The sequence below is a fragment of the Scophthalmus maximus genome, chromosome 8, assembly GCF_022379125.1.
Source record: "Scophthalmus maximus strain ysfricsl-2021 chromosome 8, ASM2237912v1, whole genome shotgun sequence".
NCBI classification, from domain to species: Eukaryota; Metazoa; Chordata; class Actinopteri; order Pleuronectiformes; family Scophthalmidae; genus Scophthalmus; species Scophthalmus maximus.
This window is the reverse complement of record NC_061522.1, coordinates 14,217,349-14,238,008: the sequence shown is the minus strand read 5'-3', so window position 1 is coordinate 14,238,008 and position 20,660 is coordinate 14,217,349. Positions and strand designations below refer to the sequence as shown.

The 20,660-nt window shown below is 43.0% G+C and overlaps 1 protein-coding gene and 1 pseudogene across 9 annotated transcripts; both read right to left on the bottom strand.

The window, feature by feature from the left end:
* Positions 1-113: 113 nt before the first annotated feature.
* Positions 114-20,540, bottom strand: LOC118312769 (phosphoinositide 3-kinase regulatory subunit 6). Of its 9 annotated transcripts, none has more exons than XM_047334007.1 (23): positions 20,429-20,532; positions 14,124-14,286; positions 11,854-11,935; positions 11,660-11,764; positions 11,228-11,319; positions 10,788-10,856; positions 10,140-10,272; positions 9,774-9,843; positions 9,477-9,675; positions 8,376-8,523; positions 7,949-7,969; positions 7,559-7,645; positions 6,476-6,716; positions 6,080-6,367; positions 5,626-5,725; positions 4,675-4,803; positions 3,886-3,993; positions 3,641-3,743; positions 3,451-3,515; positions 3,195-3,285; positions 2,975-3,036; positions 2,745-2,851; positions 114-2,306 (listed from the first exon to the last, which is right to left on the bottom strand). In XM_047334007.1, exons 3-23 carry the CDS (start codon positions 11,906-11,908, stop codon positions 2,150-2,152), a joined length of 2,430 nt encoding a protein of 809 aa, XP_047189963.1. In that variant the 5' UTR covers positions 11,909-11,935; positions 14,124-14,286; positions 20,429-20,532; the 3' UTR covers positions 114-2,149. The 9 variants fall into 9 exon arrangements, with proteins under 9 accessions (XP_047189963.1, XP_047189962.1, XP_047189964.1 ...); XM_047334006.1 differs by having other exon boundaries at positions 14,147-14,286; XM_047334008.1 differs by having other exon boundaries at positions 14,151-14,286.
* Positions 14,224-14,295, bottom strand: LOC118313284 (annotated as a pseudogene).
* Positions 20,541-20,660: the final 120 nt, after the last annotated feature.

Sequence of the window (20,660 nt, the reverse complement as noted above, 5' to 3'; positions counted from 1 at the left end):
GCCTGGTGGCCACTGGACGCAGTTACAGCTCACTGCGTGGTGCATCAAGTGCATCATCAATACAGCAGATTTGATCATAAAACACAAATGATATATCATTTAAGACACAGACGTTCTCCGAAAACAATCATTTATTTAAGCAATTGCGTTCTACATTTATATTTACATCCTCGCAGAGGAGTATCAGGGCCAGGCATGGAAAAAATAAAGTGAGAGGAGGAAGATTTTATTTTTTTCCTTTTTTTGCATTTTGAGAATAATGTTGAAATGTCGAGAATAAAGACACTCGACTGGTCCATCAAATCCAGCTAGAGGAGCGACTGACAGCTACCGTAAGTGGGCTGCCAGTGTTTCCATCCTTCCAAGCTTGTGAAGTTTCTACTTCTGAACAAACAGCGCAATCTCCTCAAACACATAACTCTGATTACTAAACCGTGTTTATGAGCTAAAAGACGAGCTCCTTGCTGCTGAAACATCTATTTTGTGCAGGCAGTTATATGCACCAATGTTGGTAGTTTGACATATTCTTCAGGTTTGATCTGGAAAAATTTCCAGTTTATTCTCCAGATTTCAACTTTTTTCACCATATGTAAAAATGAGAAATAAAAATCTTTGTCTTCTCACTTTGTCTTTGACACACAGACACATGGGCTCAAATGATTTGATGTCATGCAGCCAATAACACATCACTTTCAGTTCCTAAGCTTGTTGTTCTCAAGATCATACCGAAACTCAGAAGAGCCATCACACTCTGACTCCTGAGCTATTTTCTGGTAATAATGTAAAATGTGACTCTGAAATAAAGATTTCTCTTTTTTTTAAACACAAGACCTATATCTTTTCAAGAAATAACTAACAACTTAACCAAAAGTTGTGTCAGATATTGATCAACTCATGACTTTATGTTACGCGAAAGTTTCCATAATTATGGAATATTATAATAATAACGCATAGTCACAGGTCATATTACACACAGCTGCTCCTCTTCCATAAGGTAAACTATAGATAACCTGCAGTTTTAGTGCAAATGGATCAAGATGAGCACATTTATGCAGTGCACCACATTGAGTGAATGGGAGTCTGGGGGGTTTCCTCACCTCAGAGGTGGTATAGTACATTTGAGACATTTACTGGAATTTACTTCTCGTATAATATCAAGCATGAATCTTGCGACTTGAGGTTAGTAGATGGAGGCTCTGAAGAAGAAAAAGTCAGCTCTACAGCTATTTTGCACCTCGGCCTGTGTATTATCCACACGTCTATCTGATACCCCTAAAACACAACATTTTCCTGTATGACATTGCACATGGTTCTAACTACTGCGGTCAGCATATTGTGGTTCTGGCCCATTTCGAGATTGTTTCCGAACTCTAAACCCAGGTATAATGTCAATCATTTGAACCTTCGTAAGAGCTTAAAACATTCAACAGGTGTGGGAATAAAGTTATTTAAATGATTCTGCAAAGACAAAGGCAACAGTGAACAATCAGTTGTCATCGTACCAGTCCTTCATTGAGTATTTCTGCATTCTTTTGTGTATAAGTGTGTGTGTGTGTGTGTGTGTGTGTGTGTGTGTGTGTGTGCGTCATGGATGCAGTAAAAGGTAGTGTGTGTCTGAAGTTAAGCAACTGTTATTTTCAACCCTTCAAATCTTGTGCCTGCAGAGTTTTAATGATAATGTCACATGATTAGTCGCCCAATCATCGGTAGCCCTGAAGTCTTCACTGTGTGCAGGTGAACACCTTTGCTTCCTTGTGTCCAGTGTCTCTTGCAATGTTGCTCTCATCGCATTAGTCCAATCAGCATGTACTGACTGACTGGTTTTCTCATGAAGAGTAAAAACACTGTGAGGAGTTTATTCAAACGCTGCAGTGTGATAAAATTCTTACTGTAATCACAGCTGAAACGGACGCCAGTACAGTATGTGTTGTATCTGGCCTCAAGTTGCTCTTGTCCACACGTGGCACAGTCGGTCCTGACTCACAGAACTGCAGCTGGTCTCAGGGGCAGCTCAGTGCAACTCAAAGGATGAAGATTCCTTTTTATCTCTGCACTTGTCAGACTAGACTTCTGTCATCACAGAGGTAACGACCATTCCTGCGCGGGTGGCCTCAACTCCCAAGTTTCTGTGCGACGTTGCTCCATCGCGTCAGTTGACGATGCCAGCAAATGTGTTGATTGGTAGAGGAAGTCCTTTGCTCATGTATTTGCTCAGTCCCGCGTTTTTGTCCGCTCCCAGCCTGAGTTTGGACCTGATGGTTTTCTGGACGCAGTATCCGGGATCGAGACACGGGGAGACCTCGATGCTACAACACAAGCACGTTCAGAAATAATTAAAAACAACAAGTTTGGGTTTCACACAAACGGAGGTCCAGATTCATCAAGACCGTGACCAACTTTTAGCTTTGAACAGCATTATACAATACTTCCTTCAAATTTGCAGACATATTTTTTTTCCTCTGAAGAAAAAAAAAGAAGCAATTAAGAAAGTTATGCAAATCAGGCTGTGGCACAAACAAAACCCCACCAGGACAACCGTGGGGTTACCCTTGTGTCCTGGAGAGGGCGTCATTAATAGGGGCTCTCTTTGATCTGCTGGTGCTTTGATGGTAATTATGACTATCAATCATAATTGCATTTCTCTCACTAATTAAATAAATGCCAAAGCTCTAATATGACCTTTATTCAGTGCTGTGAAAATAAATTAAGTCAGCTACAGCAAAGCGGAGGGTGGTGTTTCTTACCCCTGCACATCTTTGTAGGTCCTGTGAGAATCTCTGTCCAGTGTGACGACGAAAGAGCGACTCTCCAAAGAGCGAATCTTAATGTGGCTGGTCCGGATCTTTGACCCCTGTGAATTTAAAGATAAGAGTGTGAAAGGGATTTTTATTATATGAGCCAATAGTCACTCTAAGGATGAATCCTTTCAGATATTTGAGCACTCAACAATTTGAGCGGTATTGCCTGGACTTACCACACTGCTGTTTTTAGTTTTGGTTGGAGATTCATTCAACATCAGTGTCAAACAGTTCAGATCTTTAAGAGAGAGAGAGAGAGAGAGGCAGAGAGAAAAAAAAAGAGCAATGGGTATAAAACAGAATCATAGAATATTAAAGAGAGAAAAAAAAGAATTGGGTCTCGGGCCATTAGACTGTAAGTATGAAACACTGAGAGTGTTAGAGATAACACTGAACCTTCTGCTTCACTGGAGGGAATAGCACTGATCTGAGCGCCTGACGTCCTTACTGAGATCCCTTTGTCAATGTCTCTGCCGCTTAATGTCACCTGGACACACACACGGAAATACAAGCACACATGCCAGTGTTATGCATTCACACAAAGGCAACCTGTTCACAAACAAAACGGGCATGGACATTCCCACAATTTACATTTGGTTATACTGGGAACCCCGTGATCTAATCTAATCCCACATCTTAAAAAGGAACCTACCTTCTTGTAATTCATCGAGATGACAGCTCCACACACCTCCCCCGAGCTCCTCCTTGGTTTATCTGCTGGAGAGACACGCTTGTTGCTTAACTTCAGTGTGTGCGCTAATGTAAATCTGTGCACATTATAAAACAAATATATAAGAGGAAACACTGGGGGGAAAAAATGTACATGTGTAGACCCAATTCACCTCTAAGTGTTGCTGAGATCTGTCTGAACTCGGGAAACCCCATCTCTAGATGGGTTAGGAACACATCTTCTACAGGATCCTTGGTCATGCTGGTGAATGTGAGCTTATAAAGAAAACAAGAAACATGTAAAAAAATATATATATATATACAGTATATATTTGAAAAAAAAATGTTTGAAAATGTTTTACGTGGATGAGAGGATACCGTCTTTGCTATGGTAAAAACATACAATAAATCATATTACCTTAACGAAATAGATGCTGAAGTAGACTGGCTGCTGGCCAGTACGGACGTAGTAGGAGATGACATCAGAGATGAAGGGCTCTTTTGGCCGGCCGGGGTTCGCCTGTTGCTACGGATGACAGAAGTCGTGTAAAATTAGCCTGCCCAGTTGATGCTGTGACCACAAAGTCATTTTGGTCACACTTGGGTCGCATCAACTGAATATAATGAGTCGCCTAAAGGACAACGGTCTGTCAGGTGATACAACAGTTTGTAATTTGCCTGCATTTAATACTGTAAGGCTGAGCATTTCAACTTGAATTGTGCCATATGTACAAACTCTGGCCAAACGCATAACGTTGAGCTTTGCATCACAGGATCACATTCACAATTTCAGTACTGAGAGGGAACGACTGATTGGATGGACTCATTTTCGAGCAAAACGGCCTTTTCCCACGAATTCTCATGAAGAGAAATCACCTCAACTTCAACTTTATTTACATTATCTTTACCGGTTCCATAGAAATTTGAATATCTGTTTAAGATTGCAGAGTCTGTACAGTGTCAGGGGAAACATTTATTTTCCTCGCAGAATTTGTATTTTATTATTTAACAGACAACAGTTGCCACATTGACTGAATGGGATGTGGTACATTTTTGCAGTGTACCGGAAACACAAACTACAACACAGTGCATCCCATAAGTGTGTGTTAGTTTCTCTTCTCACTCAGTCATGGAAACAAAAACAAAGCTGTGATTCCACGCCCCCCCCCCCCCCGACCCGTAATAGTTGTTTTGACTTGTATCATACCATCTTCGCCAGTTTGGGGATCATGGTGCCTAAACTCTTGATGTTACAGTTGTACCATGGGTCCACCATGCTCAAGTACGAACCAAGAGTGCAGGAATCCCCCATGAACTGATTGATGGCGTGGTTTTCCTACAAAAAAAAAGAACATGAAAGTGAAACAGAGAAAACATCAAATCTGGCAAAACCACAGCAGTGAATGACAAAGAGTAGAAAGAGTTGGAAGGTTTTTCTCCTTTTAGTCACAGCACGTTTTTAGTTTGAGCACGGAAGTTACATATGCATTCGAGAAGCAGATTAATAAAAAGAAAAAGAGACAATAGTTACAAATTACAGAGAATATGGCTGGTTTATAATATATAAGACCATGAATGACAATGGTGCTTTGTACTCATCACCTTATTGTTCAATTAAATACCAAAAGCAAAAAAGCCACTATGCTGATATTTTAGAGGCTGATTTATCATTTATTTTCTGCATCATATGTAATTCCATCCCTTTTTCATTATCCTTGATGTTTGTTGATTGACCTCTATTGTACTTATAACATAATTAGACAGCAATTCACCAAAATAATTGTATTGCAGCCAAATGTTGTGTTTTGGAATCTCATTATTACCGAGTGTTTCTATGTATATAATATTACCACATTATAAATGAACACAACAACATTGTGAAATATCACACAAATGTAAAATGTTTCTGGATAATTTTTTCTGTAAAATTTAAGTTTTCATATCAGCACATATCGGCAAACCTGAAAGCCGATACCAATATGTCTTTGAAAGTCTCACAGCAGGCTGTGTTATTGGCCAACCAATATATCAGTCAGGCTCTAATTGTAATGATACTGGTCCTCGATTATGACAGAGACCATTTTGTCTTGTTCAGTGTCAAGGTGTGTTGACTTTCACACAATGACAGTGGTGTGTTGGCATGAGGAAGTGGCCTTACCTTGACTGAGGAGATGTGCAATGGAGCCTTGCAAACAGGGATGTAGTAAAACTGGAGGTTGACTTTCATTGTAAGAAAAAGCCGCCGCGCTTCCCTTTTCCTGCAAACACATACCAAAGATTTGTGAGAAGCGCTGAATGTGTAGCAGTTTGACCATCACAGTAAAAAAAACTTTTTTTATATATATATATATAACCTAATTTATAATATTTTTCAGGCAACTGTTCACTAATTGTTAAATTTCTTCACTTGGCCTTAAACCATGTCTGTAAAATTATCAAGAGTGCGGAGTAATAACGGGAGATAAACCATAAGGTTGAGTCACATCAACTAATGGAAGCTAAATATCTTTACATCTCAGTCACAGAGATAACAAGTCCCAAAGCAACGGCGCACTCCCTCCGGCTGCTGTCAAAGAGGCTTAACCATTCGGCGTTCATGACGAATCCCTCACCTGAAGAAATAGTAGGCCTTGGCGAGGCGGCCCAGTGCCCTGTCGTCCCCCATGGTGACTATTCTGGCAGTGAAGTATCTCTGCTGCTTGGTGCAAGTGCTCTGCATCGACGTGCTCCCCGCCCGCCTCTGCAGAGTTGCCCCTCTTCGTCCTCCCGTCCCTCCGCTGCCTCCTCCTCCGAGACTCGCCTGGTCCTCCAGGGTATCCTGCATCAGCACCATGCTGTCCTTCACAGATGGCTTCAACTTGATCCCTCCATGCCGTGACAACTTTCCTGACTCTTGTTTACTGGGAGAAGGAGACGATTTACTGTCATGCTCCAAGTCCTCATCATTTTTAAAATGAGGTCAAGCGTATAAAACCAAATGATGAGCAGGTAATAAAATCAGGTATTACATTTTGCACTGTTCCCATGGTGCACTCATGCTGGCAGTGTCCAGAGATGAGGTTGGCGAGGCATCAGTGCTTGGAGGCAGGTCTCGTTCGATGCCGCTGTCGTTGGACATGACAGAGAAGCGGGTCATGTCAGACGGCGTCAGGTCACAGGGCGAATCACCCAGGTCGAAGTCGTCCTGCTCCTGGCTGGAGAACTGCTCCGACACGGAGCTGGATCTTAACCACTTGGCCAGCACTCGCCCTGTCAACATGTTAAATGTGATATTTGATGAAACACAGCACCAAGTAAAGGCACAGGACAATACTTAGTCATTTCAGTTACTGTCTCAGTTGCTCTCTCTGTGCTAATACACTGATACAGTCGTTGTCAGCATCTCATCTGGTGAGGGTCGACTTCCTGTGCAGGCGTACGGCTCATCATAACCACACCACAGACATGAGTTTTCTGCTTTGTGCGACAAATGTTCTGCAGCTGCATAGTTCACAAATATGTTCTTTCTCTGGGAAAAAAAACAACAACTACTACAGTTCATCAACAGGGCGGGAAACTCTCTGTGTCCCAGTAAAAAGACACAGCTTCCATCTGAGGAACCTATTAACGGTCCAGCGGCGATGGATTTACTTAAACAGTGGCTGCCCTGTGATCCCTCAACATTACATGCTTGTTAATGCAGCACTACGCACAATCCAACGGCAATAACCACTGTCCTTTATTTACAGGAAACAGTGTGTGCTATTATAGTCTATTTAAAGAAATAATCTGCGAAATAATCCTCATCAAGAAACGTGATTCAAAAATCACATAAAACTATCAGAGCTTTCACCCAGGTGTATAACTATGATGATTTACATCCTGTGCTTTGAAAAGACAGTAATTTAAATACATTGTATTAGTCAGTTCCACTTTGAGGAACCTCAGATACTCACACACTTTAACTCAGCGCCAAGTGTTACACTTTTTAACGATCAGGTTTCCTTCAGTTTAGTTTAAAAATAAATAATTCCAGTTTGAGTCCAAATCTGTTTGAGTGATTCGTAGTAACAACTTCCTCTAGACCCCCCACAGTGTCCTGAGCCACTCACAGATATCCAGATGCTCTGTCCACAGGTGGAAGCTCATCTCTGGGTTAGGAAGAGGGCAGTCACACAGTCGTCCACTGGACAATGGCTCTGCAGAACGTGCAAAAACACAGAGGAAGGGAGAGAGGAAGAGACCAAAACTATCACAATGACACTCAAAACAAAGCAGCTCCACAACCTCCGCTATGTCAACACTCCTGTCCATCCCTCGGCCTCCCTGCTGGGATGAGGGGAGAGCAGGCTCATCGGATGGGTTGCCGACATGATCATGGTGTGGAAAAAAGTCCATGTCATGGAAATAGATATCCGGACAATTTTTAAAAACAGTCACGTGACTTGACTAATTCGGTCATGGAGGAAATCAGCAGAAAGAAGCAAAGTCAGATGTCCGACCTCCGCAACAGCTGGTGGTGTCTGTGGACACAGAAAACGTATTTACCTAAAGTGGAGTAGCAGCTCATGTAGATGGAGTATGGGAACAATATTTAGATGCCGTAGTCATGACAAATGCAGGGGCCTGTTTTTGAAATATGTGAGTTGCAAGGTGCAATTTCATCCCCTGTTCATTTTGGCACATTTCACTAATCAAAACAACTTCTGTAACTGCACAGGCAAGCAAGAGGACTGTGGAACTCACAAAGGAGTCTGCACAGTCTCCATCTCATCTCTTTTCTACTTGACATTCAGCCTGTTACATAACCAGATGTAACTGTAGTGCAAGTGGTCCCCCCAGCCGCGCTTCCTTCATGTTTCTCTACACCCCCAAAGAAACGTTACCTTGTATAGATCTGCTGTATTTCCTTTTTCAGAGAGCCCCTACCTGAGTCTCCGTCACTGACGATCTCACTGTACAGCTGCTGGAGACGGCCTTTCAACACTCCCCCTTGCCCTCTGCCGCCCTCCTCCGCGCTCTGCTCGAGAGTCGCCAACACTTCCTGAAAGTACGGCTCAATGTCTTGACCCATGTCCTGTCCCAAAACACACAAACACACACAGGAAGATAAATACATTCAGACTTGGTATTAATAGCGAAGAGGTGAGGGGCCACGTGCGTGCGCGCGAGCGCGTGTATGCGTGTATGTATGTCTGCCTTTGTGTGTCCTGCTGAGGTGTTACTTTAGGACGAGTGCCAGGAGACATGTCAACCATGCAGCTCAACAGACGAGAGACCTTAGGTCAGGAAGTTCCACATGACACACGCGTGGGGCAGGGACTCAGACTATTTTTAATCCAGGAGCAAAAAACGGAAGAAAAAACTGGACAAACCTCAGTTTTCAATTCACAGAGCCAGGGCTGCGCTGAAAAGCCGGATTTTTTGGGGCCGCACAAACAGAACCGACGGCTAGTTGACTGTGAGGAAATACTCGCAGATTTTTACAAAAACGTATATTGCTTTAGAATCGCTTACAGCCCCTTTAATGCTACCTGTCTACCTCTGATATGAGTCAAAAAAATGAAAATGAAAATCGCCTTGGGCATAACAGTGTCAGCAAAATGAATGTAATGTTAAGAAGAGAGGAGAGGAGAAGAGAAGAGAAGAAGAGAGAAGAGAAGCAGCGTGTAGCGATACTCATAAGCAGGCAGATATCCTCATAAGCTCTTATTTATTCTGATCACTCATCATATGGATCAAATCAGATGCTTTTTTACTTTTAGGACACTCAGTTTTTCCAACCACTCTCACAATTCAATGCATTCATAGTCACATTGTCACAAGGGTGTACCGTCACAGCAAACCAGACCAGCCAACCTGATCAACCGATCAAAACGAGACAGAAAAAGCAAAAGACAAAACATAATAACAGTGGCAACAAAAGAGGTCCACACACTGCAGTTTTGACAAAAACCAACTAGCGAATTAAAAGAGAAGGCAGTAACTGAGCACAACCAAAAGGGTGAAATGTTGTTCGGTTCCACTGACCTTCAGGGCCTGAGCCAGCTTCGGCCCATGGCATTGCTCTGACCCCAAAGCAGCCTGGATGGAGTGTTGGACCACACTGCGCATGAGATCTAGGGGACTTAGAAATCCACCTGAAGCCGAAGCGGACGCCTCAAAATCATCTACCAGGACTTGACCCAGGGAATCGGAGAAGACCTCTGGGTCAGCCAAGACAAATACTCTACAGGGACGAAAACATGCAGGAGTATGAGAAAGAAAATAAAAAATAAGCCACCGTAAATCTTTTGGTAGTACATACATTATACATTTATGCCTCACCTCTCCTGAAAGGTATAGTATTCATTTTTAAGTCTCTGCTCTGCTGTGACCATCCTCTGGTACATCAGACCTGTGGAAACAACTGGCATTTAATGACAGTATGTGGTTGCAAATGATCATACACATCTATTGCTAACCACAGTAGCATATTTTCACGCAGTCTCTTGGTGCAGGATCCCCGGGGGCAGATTTGAGTGTGAAATCTGCTCATCTGCTCTGACTGGCTCCTGATCTTGGTGCTGTCAGTTGTAAGATTCCCTATGCCTCTCTGGTATCTGCTACCTTTGGCTACATTTTATTTTGTCTTCCTTGGTTTTCCATCTCAGTTGAATGTTTGGGCAGCTTTAGTCTGTGGATGAACAGTACCTGGAATGGAGCGTTCAGTTTTTATCCGTCTTGTGTAGCTGAGTCCTACGGTGCAATAGGGTTGGGGGTAGGTCATGAGTCTCTTGCAAAAGTCGTAAACCCGCTTGTACAGCTCATCTGGAATGTAGGCCGTCTGGAATATCAACAAGCACACGCACAAAGGTTACAACTAAGGCTGGGAAGAAAGACAAATATACCCATATCTTTTTGCTTTTAAGGCTATTAAATGACAATTAATCACAATGCTGTTGTCAAAATATGAGGAAAAACTAAGCACGGGCTCAAATGACATAATTCCAGGTCTCTACTTCCTTATTCACATTTGTTCCTGGAATAAAAAATAATTCTTCCTCCTGTACCCGTTGTCGTAAAAATGCTGTGGGTGGCTTGACACAGTCAGGCTAACCACATGTATTCATGTCACATTCACAGGACTGGGGACAGTAATGAGCCGTCAGATTGCTGTGCAGTTTAAACAACCGCACGACTTGCAGTCATTGTGAGTTCCTACTGCGCGACTGTACATTTTTACTGTTATGAATCGGGTGAGAAGTAGGTTCATTTACTCATGGACTTAAATAGAAAAGTCTGTTCATGTATGCATTCAATTCATAGCGCAAAAAGTATAATGTGGCAGGAACGCTGTACCTGGATGATGGCATACATGAGAGTGTGGAGCAGAGGGATGATGGATTTGCGAGAATCCCATCTCTCAGCCTGCAGAGAAAACCACCCCCCCCCACACACACACACACACAAACACACACACACACACACACACACACACACACACACACACACACACACACACACACACACACACACACACACCACATCAGGGTTTGACTGCATTTCCTTGACAGAAGACAGGGTGAGGACTCTACATTGAATGGATGGATGACAAATAACGAATTACTCAGACACATCCCTATAAAATTATACTTTTTTTTGCTGGTTTGAATCCAAGACGGTTACAGCCGCCTTCCACAGTAACAGAGCATGTAAAAAAATCAGGCCTCCAAGGGATAAAATAAGCGTTGGTTTAGAGTCTGGAGTTTCAAAGTGCGAGCAGTACCACTGCATTATACCTTCTCCAGGTCCTTTATCAGCACCCACACCAGAGATAAGCTGTTGGCAGGATTGTTTTGAACCTTCTTGTGGAGCGTCCATCTCAGCATGCCTGTACACACAGATCGGCACGTAGGGTCATTAACAGATGCAAGTTTTGCACAGCACTAAGCACAACCTCGCTAAATTTGTCACACTGCTGAATCCTATAACACATCTGATGACTAACAACTCAACTGCCCTCAGACTGGTGACCAAGATAAATATTCCACACGCTAGCAGGCTGGCTGCAGATAAACAATAAAATACATATTACGCAGCAGCAGTCTCTGCTGTTGTCACTTTGTTAAATCTCTCAACCATGAATATAAGTTAAGACCTGGTGTGGGGAAAAATCTTACAAATCTCCTTATCTACTTAGTTTCAGTGTGGTGTAGTAGATTACGTGGTACCTTTGTTGAAACAGTCTATGGGCTGCTGGTTGTCTGTTTCCCTGGGCAGCACAGCCTGGATGCAGCGGTACAACTCTGGCTCTGGAACTGTGGGGGAGCAGCCAGCTGAAAATAAAAAGTCGAGAGGTCGGGTGTTTAAAGTCCGAGTAGTCTGTAGTGTGAGTGGTCTCGAGAGTGTTGCCCGTTCTACGTACCTGTTGGCTCCATGCTGTGCATCGAGTTATCCCAGAGGGCCTTGGTGTTGGTCATGTCTCACATGCATCGTGGGTCTTTCAACTGTCATCAGGAAGAAGACACAGAGAGAGGAAGTGCACAGGGTCAGAAGCAAAGTGGGGTTACAGCCTCTCACTCCGACGACTCGCGGCGGTAGAGAGTAAATGTGGGTAGGTCATTTTTTTTTAAAATTTCCCCACTGCTTGCTGAGAGAAGAGCGTAAAATTACCGGCATAACTTGCCAGGCCGGCTGATATTAATACCACCTGTGTGTATACACACACACATGTACCATCCCGGTGATTAACAGGCGATAAGCAGTGCGGTGTGTGTGCTCACTAACCCACAGGTTAAAAACTGTTTAACAGAACTTCCTTTGACTCTCAAGCCACTTTCTTTAACCCACCTGACCAACAGTCACCTCTTCCGCCCGCAAAACACAGATCGGTAGTAATATTTAGCAAAATCTGCTTTAGAATAGAGAAGTTTCAGATGTTTAAGGATGAAATGAATGTACCCGACATGCATAAAGCATGATGCATCAAGACCCCAACAAGTTCCATATCTGAAGGCTGTTTCTTGTAAATACAATGTCAGACTTAGTTTCACACGTTACTCTTTTTTGGGGCAAATTCTTCCAAAAGCAAAAACCCTGCCCTCAATATACGGACCATAACTGCCCCTTATGTGATCACATCTGCACAAATAAAGAACAAAGTGAGGCAGTTAACTCTGCCGAACAACAAAATGTTAAAAAAACTTTATGTTAACTTCTTAGCAACCAAGTCAATCATAGCGGTGTGTGCAGACTAACAACACGCAAGGCAATACAACTATAAAAAAAAACATCCTCATCCATTTTTTTACCATTAACTTTTACCAGTCAAAGTGCAACTGTTGTCAAGTAGAGACTATATTACATAAACTTACCCTGTCCTATGCAGACACGGACCAAACAGTACTGCAGCCCTCTATGCTCAAACTAACGTGAGTGTGTGTGTGTGTGTGACAGAAACAGAGAGAGAGAGAGAGAGAGAGAGAGAAAGGACAAGCCACATGCATGTGAGGACAGCGATTCATTGCTGACTGCATTTCCGCTTGTGAGTTGGGTAGTGGCGGGATTCGCGTGTGTGCGTGTGCGCGTGTGAGAGAGAGAGCGTGAGAGAACCTGTCTTGCCTGACTAAACAGAGATTATTTCCGCCTCAGGGCCTGCAGACATTGACCACAATAATGTCCACAATCGGCAAAAAAAAGAAAAATAGGTGAATATGTAACCAGAAAACAAACAACAAAAAATGGGAGGAATGATTTTGATTGAGGGAGTTGGTGTAAATACAACGACAAGGTTTGAAGAGGGTGAAAATTCCGCCACTGGGGGTTAGTGTGCTAAATCCATCAGGCAAGAGGAAAACCTACAGAATAGGAAGAGATGTAAAAGGGGTTTCCCGGGACAGTGTGTGTGTTTGTGTTCCTGCGTGTGGTACGGTCACTTTGGTCTACGACGATGACAACCGGGCCAATTGGATGATTAAGTGTCCGTTGAGGATGGGGCATTTAGTTGGAATTAGGAAACACGCGTCTCTCTGGAGTTTATATCGGAAATGCAAATGCACTAGCGAGACACCATTGCAGCCAAAGTTGGAGTTACCATTGTAACACGGTGTTCGGGCACACAACAAGGAAGGCTGGAAGGTGGAGGCGAAAAGAAGGGAGATCACATGTGCAAGTGTTTGTCACAAACCATTTGAGTGTAATCGGTCGGAGGCTAAAAGTGTTCGAATTTGGTTCTATTTTTTGATTTTCTGCCCCACTTAGGTTTCCCCACTTTCTCAAGATTTACTCAAGCCATTTTGCTCTCTGTCGGGTCAACTTTTATCATTCTCTCTCACTCTCACTCTTTCTCTCTACTCACTGCAATGGCAGTCATTCCGCATGTTGTGAGTGTACAATGGCAGGATTCAGTGTGACGGATTTAGTTCTGATCCCTTCTAAAAAAAAAAAAACAGCACTTTCAAAAACAGCGAGTCGACAGTGCTGCCTCAGCAGCTGACCACTGCTGTTTCAAACTGAAGTTTCTGTATGTCTCCCACGGCATGTTCACTCTCTCCAAGACTGCTGCTGTGCTCCTTTAATTTCTCTTCTCTTGGACACAAACAAACAGAGACACAAAAGCCTCCTGGATTGTATAGATATATAAAAGTATACACACGCATGTATGCAAAACACAGAGATGCAAAGACCTGTTCTTACATGAACTTTAAAGTGACACATACACACCACTTCCTCTCCGTCTGAATGAGTGGGCAGATGTCACTATATTTAGACAAAGAGAGAGAGAGAGAGAGAGAGAGAGAGAGAGGAACGCTTCACGAATTTGCGTGTCATCCTTGCACAGGGGCCATGCTAATCTTCTCTGTAGAGAGAGAGAGAGAGAGAGAGAGAGAGGGGGAAACAGTTTTAGAAAAACTTTAAAATGGACCTTTCCAAATAACACACTTGGAAAAACCACAGTTTGCACAAAAGTGAGCAAAAGTATAACACATATTTATGGTTGACCCATCATTCTAAAAGGAATCTTATGTGTAATTCACATCAACTTCTCTGTATTTAAGCCTTTTGATTCGGATTTGCTTTCAGTAACAGTTTCACGTCATCGGTGGTCCCAGCAAAGAAATCCCTTTCTCCCTTTTCCCTTCCCTTTTCACCACGACTAATCATCCATCCATGACCTATACTGCTTGCTCCTTTAAGGGTCGCAGGGGGGCTGGAGCCAATCCCAGCTGACATGGGGCGAGGGGCGGGGACCACTCTGGACAGGTCACCAGCTAATCACAGGGCCAACATACAGAGACAAACAACACTCTTATTGACACCTATGGTCAATTGAGAGTCGCCAATTGACCTAACCCCAATCGTCATGTGCTTGGACTTTGGGAGGAAGCCGGAGAGAACATGCAAACTCCACACAGAAAGGCCCTGGATGGTTTTTGTCCAAACCTGGATTCGAACGAGGAACCTTCTTGCTGTGAGGCGACAGTGGTATCCACCACACCAGCGTCGACGGCTAAGAAACAAAACATACCCCACACTCAGACGTTGCGAGAGGCTTCTTTGCCCACTACACAACACACGGCAAAGTGTCACCGAGATGAAAGGAGATGACGGCTGCTGCCATGTGACCCAGATTTACATGGCTGAGTAAAATGTTTGAGTAAAAATATGTATCTATGTATATCTGGTTATGAAATAACATGTATTGAGATATTAGATTTTGGTCCGATCACGGCTCTAGTCAGGACATTAAAAAGCGCCAGCAGAACCCGTCACAGACGTACTACTACTGGTGCCATGAAGGCCAGGTACCAGTTAAAAAAACAAAAACTTCCTCTATGACTGTTTATAGATTAATGTGAATCAGTTCCTGGTCCAAGTTTTGGCTATTAGACACATCCAACCAACACTGTGCATCACAGTGGATGGCCGGAGGTACAAACAAGGCAGCCAACCAAAACAGAAACAAAACAGAAAAGCAGGAGCGCTCATTTCCGTTCGGGCAGGCTTACAGCCATCTCAGAAAACAGGAAGGAGCCGACAGAGACGTGTGGAAGTGTATTCGTAGAGAAACAGAGAGGTGGTGCTTACTGTAGGTGCTGAAGCGGAAGTGGGGTTTGTATTTAGGGTTTGCTTTTGTGAGTGGAAATCCCCAACCTATGATAGCATAGGGTCTCTTGATACAGATGGCCGCGCCATTCTCTAGCACAAACTTGGACAAGGAAGAGGAAGGATTCAATACCTGAAAAACAAGTGCAGATGAGGGCACTTGAATTTCATGACAGGACTGATCGAAGAAAAAAAAAAATACTGCAGGTGTAGAGAAAAAAAGGCGAAAGAAGAGAGAGGTTGGTCAGTGGCAGCCATTCAGCTAAGGAAAATGTGAAGGAGAGCGAACGTTCACATTTGAGCTATGAAACTGTCACACAGCACGTCAGCCGAAGCATGCAGGATGTCGGCTTTGTTTATAACCTGAAACGATACAACCGCCGTAGGACGACTCAGTGCTGCGAGAAAGACGCGCGCATAGAAGTTGCAAAGAAAACCCCTCAAAACGCACCGACAGCAATTAATTCAGCGTGGGACATCAATCAAAGTGATTTCCTGCATCAACAAGCTGGACAATATGAGGAAGTCCTCCTGGACCGGTGAACGTGTGTGTATGTAGAAGTGGGTGGGCATTGTGCGCGTGTCTGTGGGAGAGAGAGAGAGACAGAGAGAGAGAGAGAGAGAGAGAGAGAGAACCTGCCTGGCCTCACTAAACAGAGATTATTTCCGCCGCAGGGCCTTGAGACATGGACCACAATAATGTCCAAAATCTGCCAATCTGTGAATACAAGGCGGGGCAATTGGTTGATTGGGGGTCAGTTGAGGATGTGGCGTTTAGTTGGAATTAGGAAACATGCGTCCTCTGTGGAGTCTATACTCTGTTAAACCACAAAAGGAAATGCACTCACCAGCCCCCAACATCAATGTCTTTTTTTTTAAGACAGGAAAGTCATTTGATTGATTTTTGCACATCAGCAGGTGCACCCATGTTCAGCAAATATAAAACTGTAGTTTGTAAAAGAGTGGCGGAGTCATGACGAGAAGAGAGTTGACCAACAAAGCGGAGGATTTTGTGTCAAAGCGAAAATAAAATTATGAAAGATCACAGGAAGTGGTCCACAGATGTTGAGCTGAAACATGCATGTCGTTGTAAAATATCGATTGTACTGGGTATTTAAACTCCTGGCATCCACACCACAGCATCCCGAGCATAAAGACACATAAACACATATACTATACATGTCATTCTGTGGTCACACATGAGCACAGTGTGCAATGCAATTTAATGCACATGCCAAACAAACGCCTTCTCTGTAGCCTCGATGAGCTTTTAGAGTCGAATTGCTTTCCCTGAGCTTTGCCCTCACAGGACATCTTGTGCATACCAAGATGGAATAGTGATTCGATTAATTTTTTTATGCATGAAATACTTCTAAATCCATTCTTTTCTGAGGATAAAGAAAACCGCTCAGAACAAAGACAGCATTGTTACCATAGGCACGGCTGTGGCCTTAGGCTGAAGGCCTGTGGATAAGAGCTGTGGGCGGAAACTGAGTATGAATGATTTATGTTCTCTAACTAATTAATGGAAAAAAAAGCCATTTTTGTTACAAAGAGGGTTTCGGTAGCAGCTCTTTATTGGTCCACTGCAGTTGTGACTTAAGCTTACAACTTGTGGAGAAAACGCGGGACAGAAATTGTGAATTTCGCCCTCTCAAGTTGTTCAGGAAATTGCAAAAGGCACAGTTGCCAAACTCCTGGTGTTATCCATAAAACAGATAACATGGATTCAGATTCCTGCTTTTGAGGCATCCCTGTTGCTTATGTACCTGTACCTGTTGTTTTTTTTAATATTCAAGTGATATACTGACAGTCAAACACAAACTGCAACTGACCCTCTGTGTCAGTCAGCACAAAAGGATTTGATCTCAAACCAAATATTTTGGATATTCTGCAAATGACGTGTGTCTGGGGGGGAGAACATTGTCTCAAGAAAGGCTGAGGGACAAGTATAAGGTGTGCAAAGTCATCTAACATCTTCAACCACAGGGTGCAGCCCATACAGTAAACATGATCAGCAGTGCACGCACACACACACACACACACACACACACACACACACACACACACACACTGAGGAGTCAACAGGCGCACGACTGTGCTTGGAAGTTATGCCGTTTGTGTTCATATTCCTCACAGTACAAAGAAATGGGCGGCGTCTCAGTCTGCGGCTGTCTGTGGTTGTGGGAGCTGCAGTGTTGACTAAAGAGTGTTTTGTCAAAACTTTTGGAAAATGTTGTCATCAAGTTTTCCAAGAAAATGCAACAGTTGCGTGGGCCGACACGGGCCCCAGTGCTCTGGGGCAACACTTCTGGCTGAACTAGCAAATGCGGTCTAAAGGTTTTACACCAATCTCCCTGAATGTGACTAGTAATTGTTTTAAGTATTGTTTGAATCAATCAGGTTCTCTGACTTTGCTAAAACGATCAACGCCTCAGCTGAAGCATACCAGTCTCGTGTCAACACAGCCTACAGTCATAGTGAAGTCATAGTGAACTAAGCTATAGTTCCTCTTAAACCCAAAAGGAAAACGAGGATACAAACAGGTCCATTGATTTGTTTTGGAGCACAATCAAGAACAAGTCACAGGTGAGCAAACTCTTTTTTCAAACCATAATTAAGTTTCTGTACAAGCTGGTAAGCAAAACCAGTTTTCGATTAGTAACCAGCAGCTAACGCACCCAGAACGCCTCGGCTCATCTTCGCCAAACCGCTCCTCCAACAGCATTCCAACACTTCTTCATTTAGAACTCAAGTGTAATGCACTTGTATCTGACCCTGTGACACTGAGGGCCAGTTATTTTATTTTTTTTGATCTACTAATGATAGAATAAAGATTTATTTTGTGCCAGATGCCTCAGGGGGGGGAAAGGTTCCAACGTTGCGTCTAAGAGGATAACATGTTCCAGCAGGACTGGTAGGTCTTTGTAGAGAAAGGTCAAAGTGATGACACATGACGTTGACCCTCGTGGGGCTGAATGGCTTCATGACTCTCGCCCGGCCCATCCATCAGTTCACAGATCTAAGGATTTCAAACTCAATTCATCATCATTGACTGATGATGAGCGATCATAAAAGGGTACAGTTGTAAAGAAAAAAGGCATGTGAATTTTGTGATAATGCTTATATAACTGATAATATTTGTTTTTTTCATTTTTGTTGGTATGTTTTGTAATTAGAGATTTTCAGATTCTTATAACAGTATCGGAAATACCTATCATTTCTTCTTCGCTGCTTTAGCTGCGCTGTACTGTCACTGGCAATAACTGTTCTTGGAGCAGCAAAGAAGAAGTGATTTTCCGATAGTAAAAATGTCAGCAATTCGTGCTGGAAAGTCCCACAAGTAAAACTACAAACTATATTGTATTATTGTTTTATACTACTGTGAAAGACACAGATTTAAGTTTTTTTGTTTATTTACAGTGGCTGCACGTTGACAGCTTTTTTAAGGAATTGTTATTTATTTCGATTTGAAGTTGCTTATACTGTCACTGTACTGTTGACAACTTTAAAGGTCTTTTATTTTTATAAGCTGTGGCTGCACTTTAACAGCTATTTAACAGCAGTTACAGTTGTTTATTCCCGGATCAATTTATTTGTGTTCTTTTTCAGTTATGACATTAAAACTAGAGGATACAAGAAGTTCTTCGGCTTCACTCTCTGTATGCATCTGTTTTTCAGGGTTAAACCTGAGTCAGGCCATAAACAATGATAGCAACAACCACGTCCATACAGGGTCGAAATTATTAGGGCCCGAATTATTGCTGCAGTCCGTCCCTGCACTTTGTGTCCATTCAACACTTTGGTATGGCCTCGGGTCGATCACACTGTCTAATAAGAAGACCACCAACACAACATAGATCAAGTTTACCCACATGATAACTGTAACTAATCGCCATGCGTTGTATGATTATGAATATAATTCATAGTTTTACATTGTTATGTAACTCCCGCCACGTGTGTAATGCTTTTTCCTCAACCCATTACATCACTATTTTTCATGAGAGCCTCACCCACTATATGACATCACCAGCTCAATTCTAGAGTTTTTCACAGACTTGTGGACCTTTAATCCACATCTTAACTTGATGTGTCTTAAGAGATGTAAAGTACATGACCTATAAAGATGTCCATGTGTGCTTCAATGCAAAGGACAAGATCTTGCTTGGTTGTTGTTGCTCACAAATGAGAATCAGTTTACTTACTGACTACACAAGGGCCAACACACAGACATACAGTACACTCCCATTGGAGCCATGCCTGAAACCCCCTTAACCCCAAAGTCGTACCAGGAAGCTCAGATCTGAAACAAAGGAAGCCGGAGGAAATACAGCTGTGCTTTTAGACTTCCAGCAGACACAACAGAGGGCCAAGGCTTCAATCACATCAGGCACTGTTATCAAACTTGAGCTATTATCTCAGGAGGGGGGGAAAAAATAAACCACCGTCCCTCCTGTCATAGGGCATGACGGGTTGTTTTTTTAATAATCTGACTCATGTAAAAGATTCCATTCAAAAAAAAGGAGAGGGAGGGAGCAGGGGGGAGGACCTATAATTAGTGATATAGTCAGATAATGGCCAGAGGCTCATCCCTGCAAAACTTTAAAATAGTCAAGTCAAATGTAAATGAAATGAATGTAAGTATATATATATATAAATAACAATTCCTCAAATATAAACAGGACTGTAGGTTAAGTGTCCATTGACATGTTTATAATGGAATACACATCAACACACGCAGCAGGTTGACACATTTCATCTTCTGCAACCTCAGCCGCGGTCTGTGGACGTCGACTCCTCGACTCTCCGCGAGTCAGTACACAATAAACTATAAAGTGAGGATGTTTAAAAAAATAAAAAAATAATCAGATATTTCTGTCTTTGGTCAAACTTACCTACAGTTTGGATTCACAACCTGCTCCATTCGCGTCAACTTGGCTCTCCACTTCAACGTCAGCTCTCTGTCGGTGACGCTCGCTCCCATTCAGCTGCTCTCAACAGTCTCACTGCGCTGGCCTCTGGCCACGCCCAGCCCACCAACCAACCAATGGGGTGCGAACCAATCAGCGCACGTGTCCATGTACACATCTCCGTACCTCGTGTTTCAGAGTTTATGTTACATAGATA

Excerpts from the sequence above, each read along its gene's own strand:
- LOC118312769 (XM_047334003.1), bottom strand. The coding sequence starts at position 11,908 with ATGACCAACACCAAGGCCCTCTGGGATAACTCGATGCACAGCATGGAG. Across the intron at positions 7,970-8,375 it reads CGTCAGTGACGGAGACTCAG|ACACCACCAGCTGTTGCGGA; the intron begins GTAGGGGCTCTC and ends CTGTGTCCACAG. Across the intron at positions 4,804-5,625 it reads TGCACATCTCCTCAGTCAAG|GAAAACCACGCCATCAATCA; the intron begins GTAAGGCCACTT and ends TTTTTTTTGTAG.